This window comes from Ctenopharyngodon idella, chromosome 22 (assembly GCF_019924925.1).
Source record: "Ctenopharyngodon idella isolate HZGC_01 chromosome 22, HZGC01, whole genome shotgun sequence".
NCBI lineage: Eukaryota > Metazoa > Chordata > Actinopteri > Cypriniformes > Xenocyprididae > Ctenopharyngodon > Ctenopharyngodon idella.
In genome coordinates, this window is record NC_067241.1 from 9763699 (window position 1) to 9784259 (window position 20561).

Genomic DNA, 20561 nt, shown 5'->3' on the forward strand with positions numbered 1-20561 from the left:
TGGATACGGCAGTAATGAAGGTGAGACTTTATTACAATTCATCGGAGTTGATTTACAGATATAAAGTTTACCAGTTTATTAAGCACCACCTGAAAAGGTATATATATTTGTTTACTGTTAGTTGTAACGAGTGTTTCTGTGTACTTCGCTATGTATGTTGATGATAATGCAAGGGAGAGAGAGAGAGTTTATGGATAATATTTTAATGCACACTTGCACTGTGTTTTATTAAGCTCTTACAGTGATTTTCTAGAGTGAAAACAGACGCTTCATATTTTGTGTGAAGTACAATAAACGTCATAAAACTCATTCATTAAAGTCGAACAGGCTTGTACTAATATAGTGGATAAAAACAAGAAGACAATACAAATTATAACCGTAATTGAACTAAACTATACCTGTTCTATCTCCATGCAGCATACATTCGCAGTTTCTGACATTATAGTGCGTCCTGACTGAATCCTGACAGGGGAGAACAAGCTCTTGAAGCTCCGCCCTCTTAGGCCGAGCGCAGCAGCTCATTTGCATTTAAAGGGCACACACTGAAACGGTGTGTTTTTGAACCAAAAAGTGGCAATTTTAACATGCTATAAAAAAAATTATCTGTGGGGTATTTTGAGCTAAAACTTCACATACACACTCTGGGGACATCAGAGACTTATTTTACATCTTGTAAAATGGGGCATAATAGGTCCCCTTTAAAGAAAATTAAACTTATTTTAAGATTATGATTTTTTTTGTACTGTGACATTATTTTCAGAGCAATTACGATATATATATATATATATATATATATATATTAGGGCTGTCAAAATTAACGTGTTAATAATGCATTAATGCAAATTCATTTTAACAGAACTAATTTTATTAATGCACGATTAACGCAGCACGCATTTTCTGTTTGAACCCGTGGCCTAGCCCATAGCCCGTTCACATGTCGCGTCTAAAAATGCTGGAAAGCGCAGCCGCGCCGCTTTCTCCTTCTTTTCAAAGCTTGCGTTCCCGTGGCGTCTGTCGTCGCTATGCAACCATGAACTGCTCTCTCCATGATGACGAGGAAGTTTCGGCAAAGGATAACCCCAATTAATTTCTAGCCCTTGCATTAGCTCTCCTACTAGATATATTTATGGAGATAAGAAATAAAACCCCGCCCTGTACAGCTATAAAAAATGTAAAGATTACAGATAAAAATGTGCGATTAAGTTGCGTTTAATCACGAGTTAACTCATGACAATCATGTGATTAATTGCGATTAAATATTTTAATCGATTGACAGCCCTAATATATATATATATTATATAAGTGTCTTATTTATTTTATGAAGTAATGCTGTAGTGATATGGTCATTCTTGATAATTACTAACTAGATACTGAAGTAGTTCTCACAATACGTATGTAAGTTGCTTCATTATCTAAGTGCCTGATCTATGAAATTTAAGTGTCATTATTCACAGTGCATGTGTGAGCATGTTTGATTGTAATATTAGTGTGCTTGTGTCTCTTCCAGCTGAGTATTGTGTTTTTCCCATGGCCTCAGAGAGCTCAGCACTGCTGGACTCCAGCCCTCCAGAGTTCCCCCCCTCTGCTAAGAGAGCTCGACTCAGCCTCTGTAAGGCCAAAACTGGCACTGAGGACGTCTACAGCAGAGGTTAGAGCTCACACTAAGGATACTATTCTTGTTCATGGGTGACAACCGATTTCTGCACTCTAAATGTGATGTTAAAGGGTTAGTTCACCCAAAAATGACATTTCTGTCATTATTTACTCACCCCATAAGTCTTTTGTTAATCTTCAGAACACAGATTAAGATTTAAAAAAAAACAAAAAAAAAACACAGATTTAAGATTTTTTTTTTTTAAAAAACCCTGAAATTTCTGTCCATCCATTTAAAGTAGTGGTCGACCGATATACTGTATAGACAATAGGGCTGGGTAAAAAATATCGATTTCTCGATTTTAATCGATTCTCGTTTTTACGAACCGATATTGATTCTTAAATCCCAAGAATCGATTAGTCTAGTCTGTTTTCAGTTGATGAATGAACAGAATATGTATTCCCAGTGCGCACAAACTTGCCAGATTACTGAGTGCTCTGTTGGTTACAGTGTTTACTTCCTTTTTATTCGTATTTTTTCAAACAATTTCTTTATTTGTGAACAATACTGTAAAATGATTACAAGTTACCATCTAAAGTAAGTGTTTAATTTAGAGATTTATTTTTTATTTATTTTAAAATGATTTATTTCTAATTTATTAAGTATTAATTCAAATAAATAAATTAATATATAGCTTTTTCATGGTTTGGTGAACTAACCCTTTAAATGATATAGATAATAAATTGATGTCTAAATTGCAGTAAATCATGTGTGACAAGATTAACAGTAACAGTGAGCTCCTTTAAACAGTACAAAATTTCAAAATAATATGTATCTTTTTTATTATTTGAAATTCTGAACAACTGATTCAGGCATGTAAATAATTCAAATATAATATTGGGCTTTATGTGCATAGTTATTGTAGCATACTCTAGATATTTTATACTTTTACGTAATTTAGTAGCATTGGACTTGATGTGAACAAGACATCAAGATTTAACTCTTATAATGTGTTTGAACTTCCAACTTGTTGCTCATGACTGTCATTTCATCTGCATTTCAGAACAAATGGTCAATGAAGTTTTGAAGAATCACAGAAGTATAGAAGGTGTGTAGTGTTGCAACCTGTTACAAGCCCTGCATTCACCCATTAAAACACATGAGGATCCATTCACACAGAACACGTTTTTGCTTTAAAAAAAAAAAGCAACTTTTTAAAACGCTGTATCATGTTCAAAACACTGAAAAAGACACAAGTGCAGTGGTCAAACACATCCATCTAGTGCATGTTTACATAGAAAAACAATGGAAAAGAAGTGTTAGTCATATGCAAAAATGTGTTCTGTGTGAACGGCTCCTAACAGCATTGAAGCCATGGCCTTGTGGGCAGCGCTCTGGCATACACTGCTGCAGTTGAGTTTTAATCCTAGGGTCCTTTTCTGATTCTGTTTTCCTCTGTCTGTTATTTCCTGCCTTTCTCCACTGTGTTATCATGTAGGAAAAAAAAAAAAAATTCTACAAAGGCCAAAAAATACAACTGCCACATTACAGTACTTAAATCTAGATCATAATGAGCAACTTACAATACAAGGGTTCAACGGTAAGGATTCTGCTGGCTGATTTTTTTTTTTTTTTTTAGGGCCCGAGCACCAGTGGTGTTAATTTTTACTTGTCCTGAAAACATTTTTACTGGCTCCACCACAAAAATACATTGTTTTTTTTAGCAAATGTATTTTTGCATGTGCCAGTAAAAATGTTTATATTTTTCTTAGGGATGCACAATATATCAGTGCCATACTGGCTATTGGCTAATATCAGATATATATCTATATCTATCTATATATATATATATATATATATATATATATGTGTGTGTGTGTGTATGCACGCACAGTACAGTACTGTGCGAAAGTCCTAGGCGCATTTTCACCCAAAAATGAAAATAATGTAATTTATTACTCACCCTCATGTCGTTCTACACCCGTAAGACCTTCGTTCATCTTCAGAACACAAATTAAGATATTTTGATTAAATCCGATGGCTCAGAGAGGCTTGCATTCACAGCAATGGTACTTCCTCTCTCAAGATCCTTAAAGGTACTAAAAACATATTTAAAACAGTTCATGTGAGTTCAGTGGTTCTATCTGAACTCAATGAACTCACATGAACTGTTTTAAATATGTTTTTAGTACCTTTAAGGATCTTGAGAGAGGAAGTACCATTGCTGTGAATGCAGGCCTCTCAAAAATATTGATTTTTCAATACATATCAATATTGAAATATCTGAAATGCTTCCAAAACTAATTTTCCGCAGACTAAGACGACACCAGCTGCGCTCTCTCGCTCTCTCATCTCTCTGACAGCAAGCTGACACACAAACCCGCCTCCCCTCACTCACTTGTTTCATTTGCTCCTGTTGAATATTGTCGGTGTTACAGGGTTTGAATTTTGGCGTGGGATTGCGTGTATTGTGCATAATTTTACTCATTCCCGCAGATTTTGTGCTCACACCGAAAGTGGCCGCACATAAAGCCACCTCTCAGCTCTAAATTGAGTTCTTTTTGCTGCTTTTTCCGCTTAAACAGTCAAATACACACAAAATAATGTCAAAATGCCAGTCTTGGCGAGTATTTACATAAACACAGTCAGTTATGTATGTATAATGGATCTGTGCATCAGGTCTTAAAGTGACAGCAGCCTAATATACCTGCTGCCAAATAATGAGATAATATTAAAAATATCTATATGGCATTTTTTCCCTATGGTATCGATGTCAGAATTGTGACCAGTGAAAATGCTGAGTGGCTAGCCACAGTGGCTGGTGAGCAGAAAAGTTAATGTCAAGCCCTTCATCACAGCTATATTCATAAACATACATTTGCAGGAAAGCGATAGCAAACTATGGAATACAGTTTACATTTATACATTTTACATTTATGCATTTAGCAGATGCTTTTATCTAAAGTGACTTACAAAAGAGGAGCTAAAGCAGTTTGTAAAAGAGCCAACAATATTTGCAATATACAATACCAGGTTTTGTTTAGATTAGGAAGCAAACTAGAGAGGTTCCAAGAATAACTCCTGTCAATATGTTTGCTTGTCTGTTTCAGAGTTTTGCCTCTCTTGTGGAAAGACGAGAGTGGCGACCTTCCACCCGCTGTTTGAAGGAGGCCTTTGCCTAACATGCAAGGTAAGAGTTGACCTTATTCTCCACATTCTCAAAACAGAACACAACACAACTCGAGAGTCTGGGAACATGGTTCTCTAACACGCGCTGACATGATTGCTCATAAAAGCGTCAAACAACAGCACACGATCCTTACACCTGGACACCAGTGTTGTATCTATTGATTACCTTAAGGGGACAAAGGAAGTGCCATGGCTATATGGATTTCAGCATAGATCATTTCCATCATCACTGCATTATCCTATTACACTCTATTTGCAGCAACACGATACATTGCTTCAAACAGGGACTCTGGTTTGTAAAATGTTAAGCTATTTAAGTTATTTACACGTTTTTATTTGTGAATGTGTCAGGATGTTTATTTAGAGATCTCCTACATGTACGATGACGATGGCTACCAGTCGTACTGCACCGTGTGCTGTGGCGGCAGAGAGGTGCTGCTCTGTGGAAACGCCAACTGCTGCAGGTACGAAACTCATGCTTCTCACAAACTCATTTTTGTCCCGCAATCTCTCACTCAATCTCGCATTTCATTCCACTAGCGTCTTGGCATTTTGTCACACTTCATTTCCATAACCGCCCCAACCACCCCCCTCCCTCCCATTATCTCTGAGCCGTTCAGATGTTTGTCTTCTTCTCTTACTCAGCATATTGACTTTCTTTAAGGGAGAAGTGTATAATTTATTTACCATTCATTTACCATCAATTTTCATACAATTTAGTCAGTACACCTTCATCACAACTCAAGTGTTGCCACATCTGATGTTATTAAAAACATTCATCAAATTTCCCCCTGTATTTATATCAGTGCATGGTTGCCAGTTTTGATAAATCAATTAAACTGGTTGAACTGTTGAGCTTTAGCTTGACATCTTGCCTTACTAAGAGTGTCATCTTGGATTTTAATTTACAGCAGTGTCTGAGGTGGTAAGTAGTTTTAAGATGTTTTCCTTGTTTCTGTAGTCGTTGCATGTTAGAATGATGTATCATTTGGTTTTTTCAAATGTAATGCAGTTGCAGGTTCAGTTATATATTTATTAAAGGGCTGTTACTCAATTGAAGATTTTAATCATATTAACAACATAATATGCAGATTAATTGCAAATAATCATACACTACTACTCAAAAGTTTGGGGTCGGTATGATTTTTTTAACGTTTTCGAAAGAAGCCTCTTGTGCTCACTAAGGCTGCATTTATTTGATAAATAAAAAAATGCAGCAAAACAGTAATATTGTGAAATATTGCTACAATTTAAAATGAAAATAAAATGTAATTTATTGTGATGGTAAAGTTGAATTTTCAGCATCATTACTCCAGTCTTCAGTGTCACATGATCCTTCAGAAATCATTCTAGTACACTGATTTGCTGCTCAAGAAACATTTATTATTATCAATGTTAAAAACAGTTGTGCAGTGGAAACCTTGATAAATTTTTTTCAGGATTCTTTGATGAATAAAAAAAGTTCGAAAGAACAGCATTTATTTAAAACAAATCTTTTGTATTTGTTATGAGGCAGTTCAGAAATGACAGAGAGGAGGATCCAAATGCAGTGACTATTTTATTAAAACAAAACAACAAAAGTAAATCCAGGCAACAAACAGGAGATTCTAACCATGATATAAACAGAAAACACGTAACATCCACATGGGACAAGACCAGACAAAGAACATGAGAAACACTGGGGTATTTATACACAAGTGTTGATTGGCAAACAAGACACACCTGGGAATAATCAGAGAACTAATCAACAAGAAAAACTACAAAGGACTACAAAACATGGCGTAAAACAGGAAATAACATAAAAGTCCACACAAGATCGGGGGAGCACAAGACAGGAATCATGACAGTAATATTTTAAATGTCACTTTTGGTCATTTTAAATAATTCATTAAGAATAAATAGATTTCTGAATTTCTGAAAAAAAAAGAAAGGAAAAAAAAAATATATATATATATAATATATATATTAGGGTACGTTTACAACGATATGGTTAAAACGGAGAAGTTTTTCCTTTGAGTTTTCCGCATGCAGACGACACCATTGTCAAAACGATCCCCATTTATATGAATCCGTGAAAATGACTAAAAACGCTGTATTCTGCTGGCTGACCATTAGATGGCGATGAAACACTATAGACTGAACATGTAATGCGCATGTGCACGAAGTCATTGTTTTCACAGTTTCGCGTTTTTGTTGTTTACACAGAGACCGTTTTCAAAAACTTGCACTTTGAAACCCGTTTTCAAAAGTTTGCGTTTTCAGGCTACCAAAACGCCGTTGTCGTGTAAATGAACTGCCAAAACGCATAAAATGTTTTCTGTTTTTAGTTGAAAAGGGTGTCTTGTAAATGCCCCTCACTGACCCTAAACTTTTGAACGGTATTGTACATATCAGTATGATGTGGGACAAAGAGGCATGATTAGCTATGTTTTAATTTTTATTTATTTATTAATTACATTTTATCAGTATTTTTATGATTAATGCTAAATTAATATGTTAAATTGACAGATGTACTCTTTATTATTTAATTTAATTTGAATTAAAATCACTTGACAATGTAAAATTAATATCAAAAATAAGAACATGAAAGCAATAAAAACATTATTTTGTGCAGTTTTTACTCATATCTACTTATAGTCATAATTAGTATTTTGTATTGTATTTTTGCATTTCTTTAATAAAAGCGTAGTCAGAACCTGTGAAGTGTTGCCTTCAAGTGTGCACTCCCCTTAAATTCATAAAATGCACATCCTTTCAAATAACATTTTTTTCTGTTTTGTTTGTTTTGTTTTACAATAATTTTGTTCTATGGTTGCTGCTGTTGATACAAGCTAACCTGAAGTTTTTTTTGTTTGTTTTTTTATAAGCCTTGGCTTTTCAAATTAATGTCAGGCCACTCAAACAAAATGCATTGTTTTAAAAGTGCCACAGTGTCACCCTACAAATGGCTTACACATTAAACTCAAATAGTAGAAAAGGGTACACCTCACCTTTAACACTGTCGGTTTCATTTGCCTTTTTGAAGGCTGTCTTTGATCAGTGTCTTTCCCCGCAGGTGTTTCTGTGTGGACTGTCTGGATATATTAGTGGGAGCAGGAGCGGCCAACAGCGCCCGTGATCTGGACCCATGGCGCTGCTACATGTGTCAACCGCTGCAGCAGTACGGCGTGTTAAAGAAACGCCACGACTGGAGCCTGAAACTACAAGAGTTCTTCGTCAATGACAATGGACAGGAGTTTGTAAGTCTCACATTAACTTTTACAGAGAGGGAAATTCTCTGTTTGCAAAGCTGTATAATTATACAACATATTTACTTTTTGTTACTTCCAGGAAAGTCCAAAAATTTACCCTGCAGTCCCAGCAGAGCAGAGACGTCCAATCAGAGTCCTTTCACTGTTTGATGGCATTGCGACAGGTCAATATATCTCTTTAGATTCTATATTCACTTTTTCTGGTGAAATTTACACCATCAGTGATTCATAATATGTGACTACCTGATAAAATATTTTTATCCATCCATCCATCCATCCACACATTGAGACTTTTGAAGTACATAAAGTTGTGCTGTGTGGCCAGAACTATGGACACTAGTGATGCTAATCACCCTGAATTTAAAGTGTCTTGAATGTTTTTCATGTTAATCTGCAGGTTATCTGGTGCTTCGGGACTTGGGCTTCAAGGTTGATGTGTACATTGCATCAGAAGTATGTGAGGACTCGATTTCAGTGGGAGTTGTCCGACATGAAGGAAAAATCCAGTATGTGCATGATGTTCGCAACATCACCAGAAAAAATGTGAGTTAACTGTAATCTGTTTCTGGCTGCTATATTTGACGTTTTCAATGGAGATAATTTAATGATTTTTCAGGTCTGTGGAACCAGTTTTATTGCTGTTTTTACATAATCAGCTTTTATATTAACCTAGTAAGACTCAGGCTTCATTTCTCTGTTCCCTCAGCCATTTCATTTGATAAAAGACTGTGTAGAGACCGATTGGCGCTGTCACCTCACAGGCCACACACACCTGGCCCAAGGTTATTTGTTTAGTAGCGTGTTGCTTGTTCCAACAGCACTTGATAAGGCTAATGGCCTCACCTGAGTCTGGTCTTTGTCGTCAGTCCACCAAGTTTCTGTTTGGCTTCTATTATCTCTCTACCTCACATTCAAACACTCAGGCACACACAGAGAGCCCCAAGTTGTCTTAAGCCTTAGTGACAGAACACAAAAGCGCTTTCTCCCTTCCTAAATCCCCTCTCCTCAATTCATCCATTCACCAGCTCACCCTCCCATTCAATCACTCATTCACTCACCCATTGTTGTTCCGAGGCTGAACTGGGCGGGATCGCAGAGAGGGATGCATGAAAGGGCTCTTGTCGCAGAAGAAAAGAGAGAAGGGATATATTGGAGGGTTTTTTTGGGGCCCTGGGTTGAGGTATTTATGAAACACTGAAAGAATGAGAAGGCCTGAAAAGAGTCCAGCTGCAGATATGCTCTCGCATTGGGATGTGCCAAGGGTAAAGACGAACACGGGCCATTCCCACAGTTTCCTTTAGCAGAACATCTGGAATGTCTAATTAAATGGCATCTATGACCCCAGTGACCGGTAATTACACCAAATTACTCGGATGTGTTCAGGGAGTTTCCTTATCAACTCACGGAACTATCAGTATCCGTGAGAAATGATGCACTTCATGTTGGAATCTTGAATGTTCTTTTTTGTTTTTGTTTGTTTGTTTTGTTTAAAATGTAGGAATTCCAACCCAGCTAAAAGTGAATGTTCTCAGAACTTTGACTAACATTCTAGCCAGTTTCTTTCAAAGTTATGAACAAACTTTCTTCAAATATCATTAATAGAATGTTTGTTCAAAATTTTAATAATGTTCTCAAAATGTTAGCACAAAAAACGGTGTTTATACATTGTTCATGGGAGGTTTTTTCTGAAACTTTTTAGTTGGATGTTCATAAATGCATACTTGTTTAAGAATACTCAAAGAATGTTCTAAAGTAACATTTCTATAATGTTTGCAAAATGATCAGATGGAATGTTTCCTTAAAGGGATAGTTCACCCAAAAAAGAAAATTATCCCATGATTTACTCACCCTCAAGCCATCCTAGGTGTATATGATCTTATTTCAGACGAACACAATCGGAGATATATTTAAAACATATCCTGGCTCTTCCAAGCTTTATAATGGTAGTGAACTGGGCGTGTGTTTTTTTTAAGCCCCAAAAAATGCAACCATCCATCATAAAAAAATAATCCATACGGCTCCAGGGGGTTGATAAAGGCCTTCTGAAACTAAGAGATGGGTTTTGTAAGAAAAATATCCATATTTAAAACTTTATAAAGTAAAATTACTGGTTTCAATAAGCATTGATTTGCGGCAGAAGACTAACCTCTGACCCGACGCATGAAGTAATGATGAAAGTGGAAGCGCAGAGGATAGAATAAAACAAAACACCGGTCACAAATTAGAAGTCTAAAACAAGAATTTTTAAAGAGAAATGTCGGAGGATTTTGATATAAGAGAAGAGGTGCTTGAGTTTGTTGCCCAGCCCTATTTGTTTAAACCACGAGAGGCGTCTAAGCTTACGATACTTATAATGCTTAGGAGAGCCAGGATATTTTTTAATATAACTCTGATTGTGTTTGTCTGAAAGAAGATAGTCATATATACACCTAGGATGGCTTGAGGGTGAGTAAATCATGGGATAATTTTCATTTTTGGATGAACTAACCCTTTAACATTCGCATAACCTAGAAAAAAATCTCTTAGCCAAGCACTGTGAATGACGTCTCCCTATGCTCTCAGTATACATCAAGCATCAAATACTTTTTTTGCTTAAAGTCAATGGTTTGTAATGTGATTCATCCCGTAGCTGGTTGGTTTGGTCTATGGCTTATAACTTTTTAACAAAGGCTTTTTTAAAATCCTAATAGGAAAAATTAAATCCTTATGGGAAAAATACTTCCAGGCAGTTGAAAAAATGGGTGAGCGCTGTTACACTGTATAATAAAACATTTGGAAACAAACTAATTGATCTTCAGAGTCCCTGAGGTGACCGTGCAATGTAGCTGTGCTAACACTAGATGGTGCTGTTCTGTTGCTCAGATTGCTGAATGGGGGCCCTTTGACTTGGTGATTGGTGGAAGTCCCTGTAATGACCTTTCAATTGTCAACCCTGCCAGGAAAGGCCTGTACGGTAAGACATTAGCTTTTGAATCTTATTAAAGTAATCTTTTATTCTCCCACACAAACCCCTTGTAGATTCTATCATTTGTTTTGATTACATGCTGTTTCATGTCACATGCTGAATTATTATGGTGGTGTGTTTACAATCCAATCAATGGCAGTGTGTTTTTTATTAAAAAATATTTTTATTTTAAAGTCAACATGTTTTGTGCTATGGACATGAATCTATCCATCCATCCATTCTCCAAAACGCTTATCCTCCATAGGGTTGCGGGACGGATGTGAATAATATCTCAAATTATGCAGCTTGTTAAGTGCAGTTGTGCTATTATTTTCTAAGCCATCACACATAATTTTACCCTGGCGTACAATGAACGAGAAAACTGACTAAGACTAACACGCTGCTTTTCCACCATCAGGCCAAACTATTCTCTGCAGTCCCCCTGTAATCAATAATTTTATCCCTTAAAACTCATCTTTGATCACCAAAATGACCTATTTAAATGTTTTTTTTTTCCTGTGGGGAAAAAAAATCTTCATGCCTTAAAAAGCTTGAATGTAGCTCTACACCCTTGCTTCATTTAGTATACATGGAACCATGAATATGCAAATTAGCCCCGCCTCCACTCACTCACACCCGCTCAGAGATCCACTCAGTCAACTTTACTGTAGTAAACACTGCACAATGGCAAGTGGAAATACTATTTAATTCAGCCATATATGTTTGAACCAGAAAATGATTCAGAAGAAGTGGAAGAGTGAATTATACAGGCTTGTCTGCAAGTTGATGTATCAGAATTGTAATGCATTTTCTGCATCGGTCTCTACAACGTCAGACACATAATGGTAATTAATATGATTAGCCTATGTTATCAAACAGCTAATATGTTGCTAATGTTACACAAACCATGTTCCGTTCGCCATCTCAGAGTCAGACAGCTGCCTTCTAACAATCAGTATCCTTAGTAATGCTTTGAACCACTTAGAACGTCAGTGGATAAAGGCATATAGTTCATCATAACATCGTAATATACATCATATACATAATTCACCCGCTATATTGCTAAATGTACCCAATTTTTCATATCAACAGAAAAATATACCAGGATAACCTGGCTTCTCTTGAGACTCCCCTGCTTCAGAGAATAGTAATGATATGCTAAAGCCCGCCCGCATGTTGACGTGATTAGTTACAAGGTAGTTTGTGATGTAAGAAACACCAGCAATTTCAAACCTAATTTTTTTTGCACTGCAGTTTTAAGGACAAAATACTCAGCAATGGTGTTGACTTATGAATTTGCACATGGTTTGTCTTAAAGCATATTAAAAGCACCACACAGACATATAAACAACATTAAAAACTTGATTTTCACCACAAGGGGACTTTAAATTCCGTGCTGATCCAGGTTTCATTTTCCACTGTGGGGCTGATAACAGAGCTCTTTGGAATGTAATATAAATGCGCAAAAGTTTACAGAGGTACGAGATGTAAATAGCAATCACGTTACGGAGGATGACCAGATATTTCTATTATTAATAACTTGTGTTTACTTCGCCCAAATAGTGCGCTTAGCCAGCTGCAGGGAAACTGGTAGTCGGACAACAGACAAGTGACTAATCCTGAGTGGCAACGTCACTATAAACATTCTGCCAGCACAGAATTCCAGGCTGAGAACAGTTTGTTATTGTGCCGTGCAGAACCAAGCTCAAGTAGAAATATAACTGTAACCATCTCTTACAATTCTTGGAAACGTTCAGCCCAACGGTGGAAAAGTGGCTATAATAAGTATGTAAGGCTTTATTTTTTTTTTTAATGTTTTATTTATTATATTGTGGATATTGTGTTTAGAGGGGACTGGACGGCTGTTTTTTGAGTTTTACCGCCTTTTGAGTGAAGCAAAACCAAAGGAAGGGGAAGACCGGCCTTTCTTCTGGATGTTTGAGAACGTGGTCGCCATGAGCGTCAACGATAAGAGAGACATCTCACGATTCCTGGAGGTTTGCGTTTCTTCACGGCTGTTGTTGTTGGAGATAGATTGATCTGGTTGTTTCTCATTTCAACTTGTTTTTCTGTATCTCTAGTGTAATCCAGTGATGATTGACGCTATCGAGGTATCAGCTGCTCACAGGGCACGTTATTTTTGGGGAAACCTGCCAGGAATGAAGAGGTATTTGTCATCTCATCTACCCCAAGTTTCTCTTAAAGGGTTAGTTCACCCAAAAATGAAAATGTCATTTATTACTCACCCTCATGTCGTTCTACCGCTGTAAGACCTTTGTTCATCTTCCGAACACAAATTAAGATATTTTTGATGAAATCCGATGGCTCAGTGAGGCCTACATTGAGAGCAAAGCCATTCAAACTCTCAAGGTCCATAAAGGTACTAAAAACATATTTGAAACCGTTCATGAGTTCAGAGGTTCTATCTTAATATTATGAAGTGACAAGAATACTTTTTGTGCGACAAAAAAAAACAAAATAAAGACTTTTCAACAATACCTATATGGGCCGATTTCAAAACACTGCTTCTGAGCTTTACGAATGGAATCAGTGAATCGGAGTGCCAAAGTCAAGTGATTTCAGCAGTTTAGCTGTTTGATAGGAGATCCGAAACACTAATTCGAAACAAAAGATTTATAAAGCTCAGAAGCTTCATGAAGCAGTGTTTCGAAATCAGCCCATATAGATATTGTTGAAAAGTCGTTTTGTTTTTTTTGGCGCACAAAGTACTTTATTGAATATTAAGATTGAACCTCTGCACTCACATGAACTGTTTCAAATATGTTTTTAGTACCTTTATGAACCTTGAGTTTGAATGGCTTTGCTCTCAATAGAGGCCTCACTGAGCCATCGGATTTCATCAACAATATATTAATTTGTGTTCCGAAGATGAACGAAGGTCTTACGGGTGTGGAACGACATGAGGGTGAGTAATAAATTACATTATTTTCATTTTTGGGTGAACTAACCCTTTAAATAGTCTCCAGACAACATCTCTAAATCTTTTTAATCAGCATCACAATAAAAAGAAAAAAGCAATACATGTACTTTATGCAATTTTGAAATTAATGTGCTTTCTTTCAGGCCTCTGTGTGCTTCTGGGATGGATAAATTAGAACTTCAGGACTGTTTGGAACACGGCCGTGTTGCCAAGGTAACTTATTTTTTTTATCTATGAAAGGCTCTGGTGAAAATGTAAACCTGTGAGCCCTTTATTGATTTACTTTATTTATTCATGACCTTGAGCAGGTTGTATCAAGCATAATCTCTTAACCCTCTTTATCTTTAGTTTGGTAAGGTGCGTACCATCACGACACGGTCCAACTCCATCAAACAGGGCAAAGACCAACACTTCCCTGTCATGATGAATGGCAAAGAGGACATCCTGTGGTGCACAGAGCTCGAGAGGTGTGTTCGCAACAGCCAAGATATCAATAATATCAAAAATCAAGTTCTTTATTTTACATTTGATTACTTTATTCAATTTCTGTTGGTAGTATTTCTTACCTGAATACTATTGTTAGACCTACCTAACAAACTTAAAGGTATAGTTCACCCAAAAATGAAAATTACCCCATGATTTACTCACCCTCAAGCCATCCTAGGTGTATATGACCTTCTTGTTTCAGACTAATACAATTGGAGTTACATTAAATGATGTACTGGCTCATCCAAGCTTTATAATTGCAGTGAATAGAGGATGAGATTTTGAAGCCCAAAAAAGTGCATCCATCTATTATAAAAGATATCCACATGTGGTTATGATGCATACGGCCATCTGTCGGAAGCTAGTTATTTTAGTTTTTAAGGTTTTAAATATGGATATTTTTCTTACACAAACACATCGCTTAGCTTCTGAAGGCCTTTTTAACCCCCTGAGCTATGTGGATATCTCTTATGATGGATGGTTGCACTTTTTTGCACCATGCACCTTGTCATGTCATAAAAAGGTAAAATTATCTGACAATTTAAGAGATTTATTAACACTACACAATCATGAGGGTCAACAGGGGTCCTCTATGAAATCAATTTCTATTTTATGTTTGACTTTGATTTGGAAAAATTCATTTAAATGTTTAACTAAACTGCTTCACTTTTTTCTATGAAATAATAAACCACTTAATAATCTTTCTTTTCAAGAATTTCTTTCTTTCAATTAGTCTTTTCCCTTCATTATATTAGGACAGTTGTATCATCCTGTTATTTTTGACTTATGCTTGTTAAAAATAAGTTTACATTAAATTAAATTGTGAATTAATGTCAAGTCATATGTATTTTTTAATAAATTAATAGATCTGGACAAAAAATTTGCATCACGTTATTGACCCAAAAATGTCTCTTTCTCTTGTCAGGATTTTTGGCTTTCCTGTCCACTACACGGATGTGTCCAACATGGGCCGTGGCGCCAGACAGAAGTTGCTGGGACGGTCTTGGAGTGTTCCTGTAATCCGACACCTATTCGCCCCACTGAAGGACTACTTTGCTTGTGAATAACACATGTAGTCCATGTTCAGTTAGTCCAAAGTCACACAACAAACACAATAACAAAGTACAAAACCAAATGTCCTCAATAAGGAGCTCTTGGAGACCAGGTAATCTCCAATTTTACAAGACGATCTCAGCTTTGGAAAGACAAGCTGAGAAGTCAGGCTAACTTGAGGATGAGGATAGCCTTGACCATCAGACCAAACTCAAGGTAGACACTGTGCTGTGACACTTAGAGCGTCACTTAGTAAAAACACAGTTAGCTTCTGTACTAGACGTTTTTGAAATTGATGTGCCTGTCAAGGTCTTTGAAACTGCCAGGACACATGGAGTTAGATTTTATCATTTATTCTCATGAAAAAAAAAATGCTAAACTGCCTTACCGTCTCAAACTTGAATTTTTTTTTAAATTGAACAAAACATTTTACAGTATCTTACAAAACTTATCTGGCTAAGAAATGCACAAATGTGCATTTGTCATAGATTTAGTATGCTTGCACGTGACATATTTCCATGGTATTGTTGGTGTGAGAAAAATACTTGAAATTCATCAATGCAAACTTACAAACACCAAGCTGTGAGCCCTTACAAATGCATTTAAAGAGATGCATTAAAAGATATGATTCCCCATTTGCGTTTTATACATTCCCTCTATATAACATTGCACAATAACAGTATAACCAGAAGGTGTTTTTATTAGCAGAACTCGAGGGCATTAGCCTGCTGAACATTATACAATTGTTTCTTGACAAGTAATAATTAGTGTCAAGTTATTGCTTAAGATAGAGATCAGTGTACTGTATTTTAACCTTAAAATTAATGTTTACAAACTTTAACACATTTCAACACATTTTTAGAGCTTTCTTATTATACCTTGATTTTTTTAGATTGACCTCTATGATGGGACTGTTTTTCTCACATAGATGCTTTTATTTGACTTCAAAACTGTTGTTTTTATGCTTACTGTTGCTACAAGCAATAACAAACGCATTGTATCATTGTAGCACTCTCATTCTTAAAACTGTCTAAAACACTTAATGTGTGGTGCCTTTTGAAGAGAACAGATACATCCTGCCATAGGAGGGTTGAGAAGAAGCTTTCTGCTTTTGTTTGATAGACCTAATGCTGTAACACAAACTGTTTTATGTCTAATTATATGCTTAATGAAAACTACTGTCCAAAGTCAAAGCTTGAAGTCTAACGTAACAATTAATACTTCACAAGACATGGAACACAATGTTTGGATACTACATGTAAATTACAGTCATTTGTCCTGTACACATCTTGACAGGCAAAAATGTATGTAAAACAGCACAAATATGTGCTTACTGTCACTGTGTTTTCTTTAAAGTTTTTTATTGTAGTGTAAACACAATATTGATATCATAGCCAATATTTTGCTTAGTAGATCTTTAAATTTGATATATAAAGCTGTCTTTTTACTTGTTCATTATGTTACCAAATAAACATGTTAATCTATACGTTTGAACATTAACAGTGCTTTTATACAGTCAATTTATATGTACTTTTATTTTTTATACTTTTTTTTCTTAGTTTTTGTATACAATTTGTTTTTCTTTTGGGACTTATGGTATAAAACATAAAAAGTAACCAAAAAATGTTAGTATCCTAAACAAAACCAATAAAGACAGACTTCAAAACTTGTGTTTTGTCTACAGTGCTTGATTTTAAAGGGGGGGTATAATGCTATTTCATGCATTCTGACTTGTTAAAGAGTTGCATTCTCATGCTAAACATGGCCAAAGTTTCAAAACACGAGTTTCTGTGTCAAATACACTCCTTCCGGATTCGGATAAGTTTTGGAAAGTTTTTTTCGAGTATGGCCCTGTATCACGTCATAAAGGGCGGAATTCCTTGTATGGGCACTTCTCCCTGATAATCGTGCGCACACATCACCCAGAGCAAGAGTTCAACAATGTCACCAAAGAAATGTGTTTTTGGTTGTGAGGGAAAGATAACCTTTTTCAGCTTCCCAAAGAACCCAGCATTAAGGGAACAGTGGATGCAGTTTGTTTTACCGGGGCAGTTGTGCATGCATGTTTGTTTGTTCCCGAAATTTCGGTGATGAATGTTTTGTAAACAAGTCCCAGTTCGACGCTGGATTTGCAGATCGTGGGTGGCAAGTAAAACTACATCAAACATCTGTATAATGTAAACAACATGTACATTTTTGTTCCCTTTTTATTTAAAATGATGCGCATGCTCGTGACTCTTTAGCTCTGCCCACAGCGCGCCTCCAGGAGCTCGGCTTTTTTGGAAAGAGTCGGTACAGCGTATCTATCTTTTATAACTATGATAAAACTAAAGACTTTTCGGAAATATGAAGGATGCAATACTACTCTATAGGTACTCAAGATTAACATGAGATTGGCGGAAACTGTGTGCGTTATGTACCCTTTAAAGGTGGGGTAAGCCATATTTCAAAAATGTTGTTGGACATTGTTGATATTTGAAATAAACCCAAACCAACACCCCTCTCTTCATTGCTCCACCTCCAAAACTCACCCTCCAATCCTAATCACCCTGCTCCGAGTCAGTTGAACCCCGATCACTGCTGGCGGACGCTAAACACCACATTCTCTAACGGTCGTCAGTGCGCAGTGGTTTACCTGCACAACTCTCACTAGCTGGCCACTGTTACACATACAGTGCAAGAGTGGTTGTCTGTTTATCACAGCTGATGGGCAACAAAATAATGATACATGAAAAATAAAGCGCAGATGATGAACAAATGACAAGGAAGCACAAAAGATGAATGTACAGTACACAATAGTAATAAATACAAACAAGAGTTTGCTGTTAGTCGCCAACAGCACAGCAGCTCCAGACAATCAATGACACTCAAACCCAGTGTTACTCATCTCTCTTTCTGCAGTCTTTATTCAAATCTCCCTCTTGCTCATTCTGTCTCCTTGACCATCATACGCCCTCTAATTCTGATTGGTTACACGTTTGTTGTTGGTGTCGGCCCGAATAACTTCCAAACAGTGTTTTTGAAATATGGCTTACCCCACCTTTAATAATGTGTTGGGGTTACTTGAGATACGCAAACAGATTACTTTTTCAAGTAACGCATTACTTTTTCAATTTACAACAAAATATCTAAGTTACTTTTTTTTACATTTATTGCCTGACAGATTTCCTGTCCTCATGTTGAGAGAAATAAAGCGCAGAGGTGTTGTGTGCGCTGTGTGAACATGATGGTTATTGTAGTTCTAGACTAAATGTGAACATGCATTCCTCAAAATGAATAAAAACAGCGAAATGCAATCTCAGAATTTTACGCAAACTTAATATTAACTATATTAAATTACACAAATATATTTATGTATTTAATCTCACTTTATTAACCAATGTCTTTGACCTTGTTTGCTGTCCTTCAATTATCTAATTCAACCATACTAATAAGCAAAAATTACTTTAGATTAGATTTAGAAATAAGAGTGTTGAACCTTCCCCAACACTGTCTACCAATTTGAAATTAATGTTTTGTTCTCTAAAAAGTGGAGTCCTAAACACAGACTAAATTCACTTTTATCAAATATATGCATTTAAAATGTGCAGGGTAACACAAAATACTGAATTTTGTCAGGTGAAATACTCCAATACCACCGACAATTAATTAGAACATCAATTATTTAATTAAAAAAAAAAAAAAAATGAAAAAACATTCTTTTAAACATTAGTCAAGTAATTTTATTAGGAATTAGGAATATAAAGCAAAACACGGTTCCAACTGAAACGACACTATATAGTGACCAAAAGTCCAAACGACTAATTTTTATGATTTTTATTATTTTTATGATCCTCCTTGAGCTGCAACAAGCCAAAGCCTTTCGATCGCCCCCCGGTGGCTGGCTGCAGTATAAGTCTTAAACCCCGCCCACGAGAGCCAAACTAAAAAAAAATCCAATTCCACTTAACATCATTTCATCATGATTGACAGCTGTCCTTGCGACTGAGTCTGCGGGAGTGGGAGTGTGGGCGGGACCTTGATGCCGCGGCTCCACTACTGCGTGGACTCGGGCTCCTAACAACGTAATCGGCAACGACAGTACTGGGATACTTTATTTGTTTACCGTGGAAGGAAGCAGAGACGCGCTGTCTGTTTTTTCTTTTTTAGTCTATGGTATACTCATATACCATAATGCAGTGCTCATATACAGTAATGCTGCGTTCCATACGAGGTTGGACGGTAATATCCCAAATTAAATGTCCCGCTTAAGACCTCAGTGAGCTCCGGGCAATCAGACGTCACTTTCACATGTTGACCACATGATGTCGCCACGACACAACGAGAGCATAGTGTTTTGTGTCAATTATGGCAAAAAAAAAAATAAATAAAAAAAACATTAAATGGCTTTGAAAAACAGCTGACGAAAAGCAAAAACAAAGTTATTCCATAAACTTAATGTCTTATGTCTAAACTTAAGTTTGTGTTTACGTTTATGCTCATTGGAAGCAGGACTTGCCATGGGACTCGCAGACATCTTGGAAGTGACGTTAAATGACGCGTCTTGCTGAGGTTAGGGGTCCGACTTTGAGTGGCGTAGACGTTATTTCCAAGAAAAAATGGAAAAAATCCAAAGTTTGACAGTCAAACGTGTATGAAAAGCTGTACCGCAAAGATATTAGCCTATGTGCTGACACTTCTAGTAGCGAGTATTACAAAATATTTATTATATATAATGTGCAGTTTAAGTACAATCGTCCAAATCTGCAGTCAACTAGTTCATATAATGCACAAGATCTAACTGTGCAACAGTGTGAATTAGTATTCAGACGCACATATGTGCTTCATTCACAATATGAAATAGGAAAATAAAACAAATTGGAGATTTGGGTGTCTCTATAATGAAATACTGCTACTTGATACTACATCGTTTATACTGTACACTGCTTCAATTAAATAAGGCGTGTTCAATTAAATCTTATGCGGTATACAGCAATAAACGTGAAACACTTGTCAAATTAGCTATTACGTTGCTAGCTTGCATCTCCGATAGGCATCTTGTTTTGTCTCGGTCAACCTGAAGTCATATTTAGATACTACAACTTATCCTTTTTTTTTTATACA

General features: G+C 36.4%; 1 protein-coding gene across 4 annotated transcripts in view; it reads left to right on the plus strand.

Moving 5' to 3' along the window:
• dnmt3bb.1 (DNA (cytosine-5-)-methyltransferase 3 beta, duplicate b.1) overlaps positions 1–17128 on the plus strand; it is a 48416-nt gene extending 31288 nt beyond the window's left edge. For 3 of the 4 annotated variants that reach the window (XM_051879004.1, XM_051879005.1, XM_051879002.1), the window contains 14 exons: positions 1508–1648; positions 2658–2702; positions 4705–4784; positions 5135–5247; positions 7839–8022; positions 8114–8198; positions 8432–8577; positions 10725–10775; positions 10897–10987; positions 12827–12975; positions 13060–13145; positions 14063–14132; positions 14268–14386; positions 15331–17128. In XM_051879004.1, coding sequence (XP_051734964.1) covers positions 1508–1648; positions 2658–2702; positions 4705–4784; positions 5135–5247; positions 7839–8022; positions 8114–8198; positions 8432–8577; positions 10725–10775; positions 10897–10987; positions 12827–12975; positions 13060–13145; positions 14063–14132; positions 14268–14386; positions 15331–15472 — 1502 coding nt within the window. In that variant the 3' untranslated portion in view covers positions 15473–17128. The remainder of the gene's footprint in view (positions 1–1507; positions 1649–2657; positions 2703–4704; positions 4785–5134; positions 5248–7838; positions 8023–8113; positions 8199–8431; positions 8578–10724; positions 10776–10896; positions 10988–12826; positions 12976–13059; positions 13146–14062; positions 14133–14267; positions 14387–15330) is intronic. The other variant, XM_051879003.1, reaches the window with a different exon arrangement.
• Positions 17129–20561: the final 3433 nt, after the last annotated feature.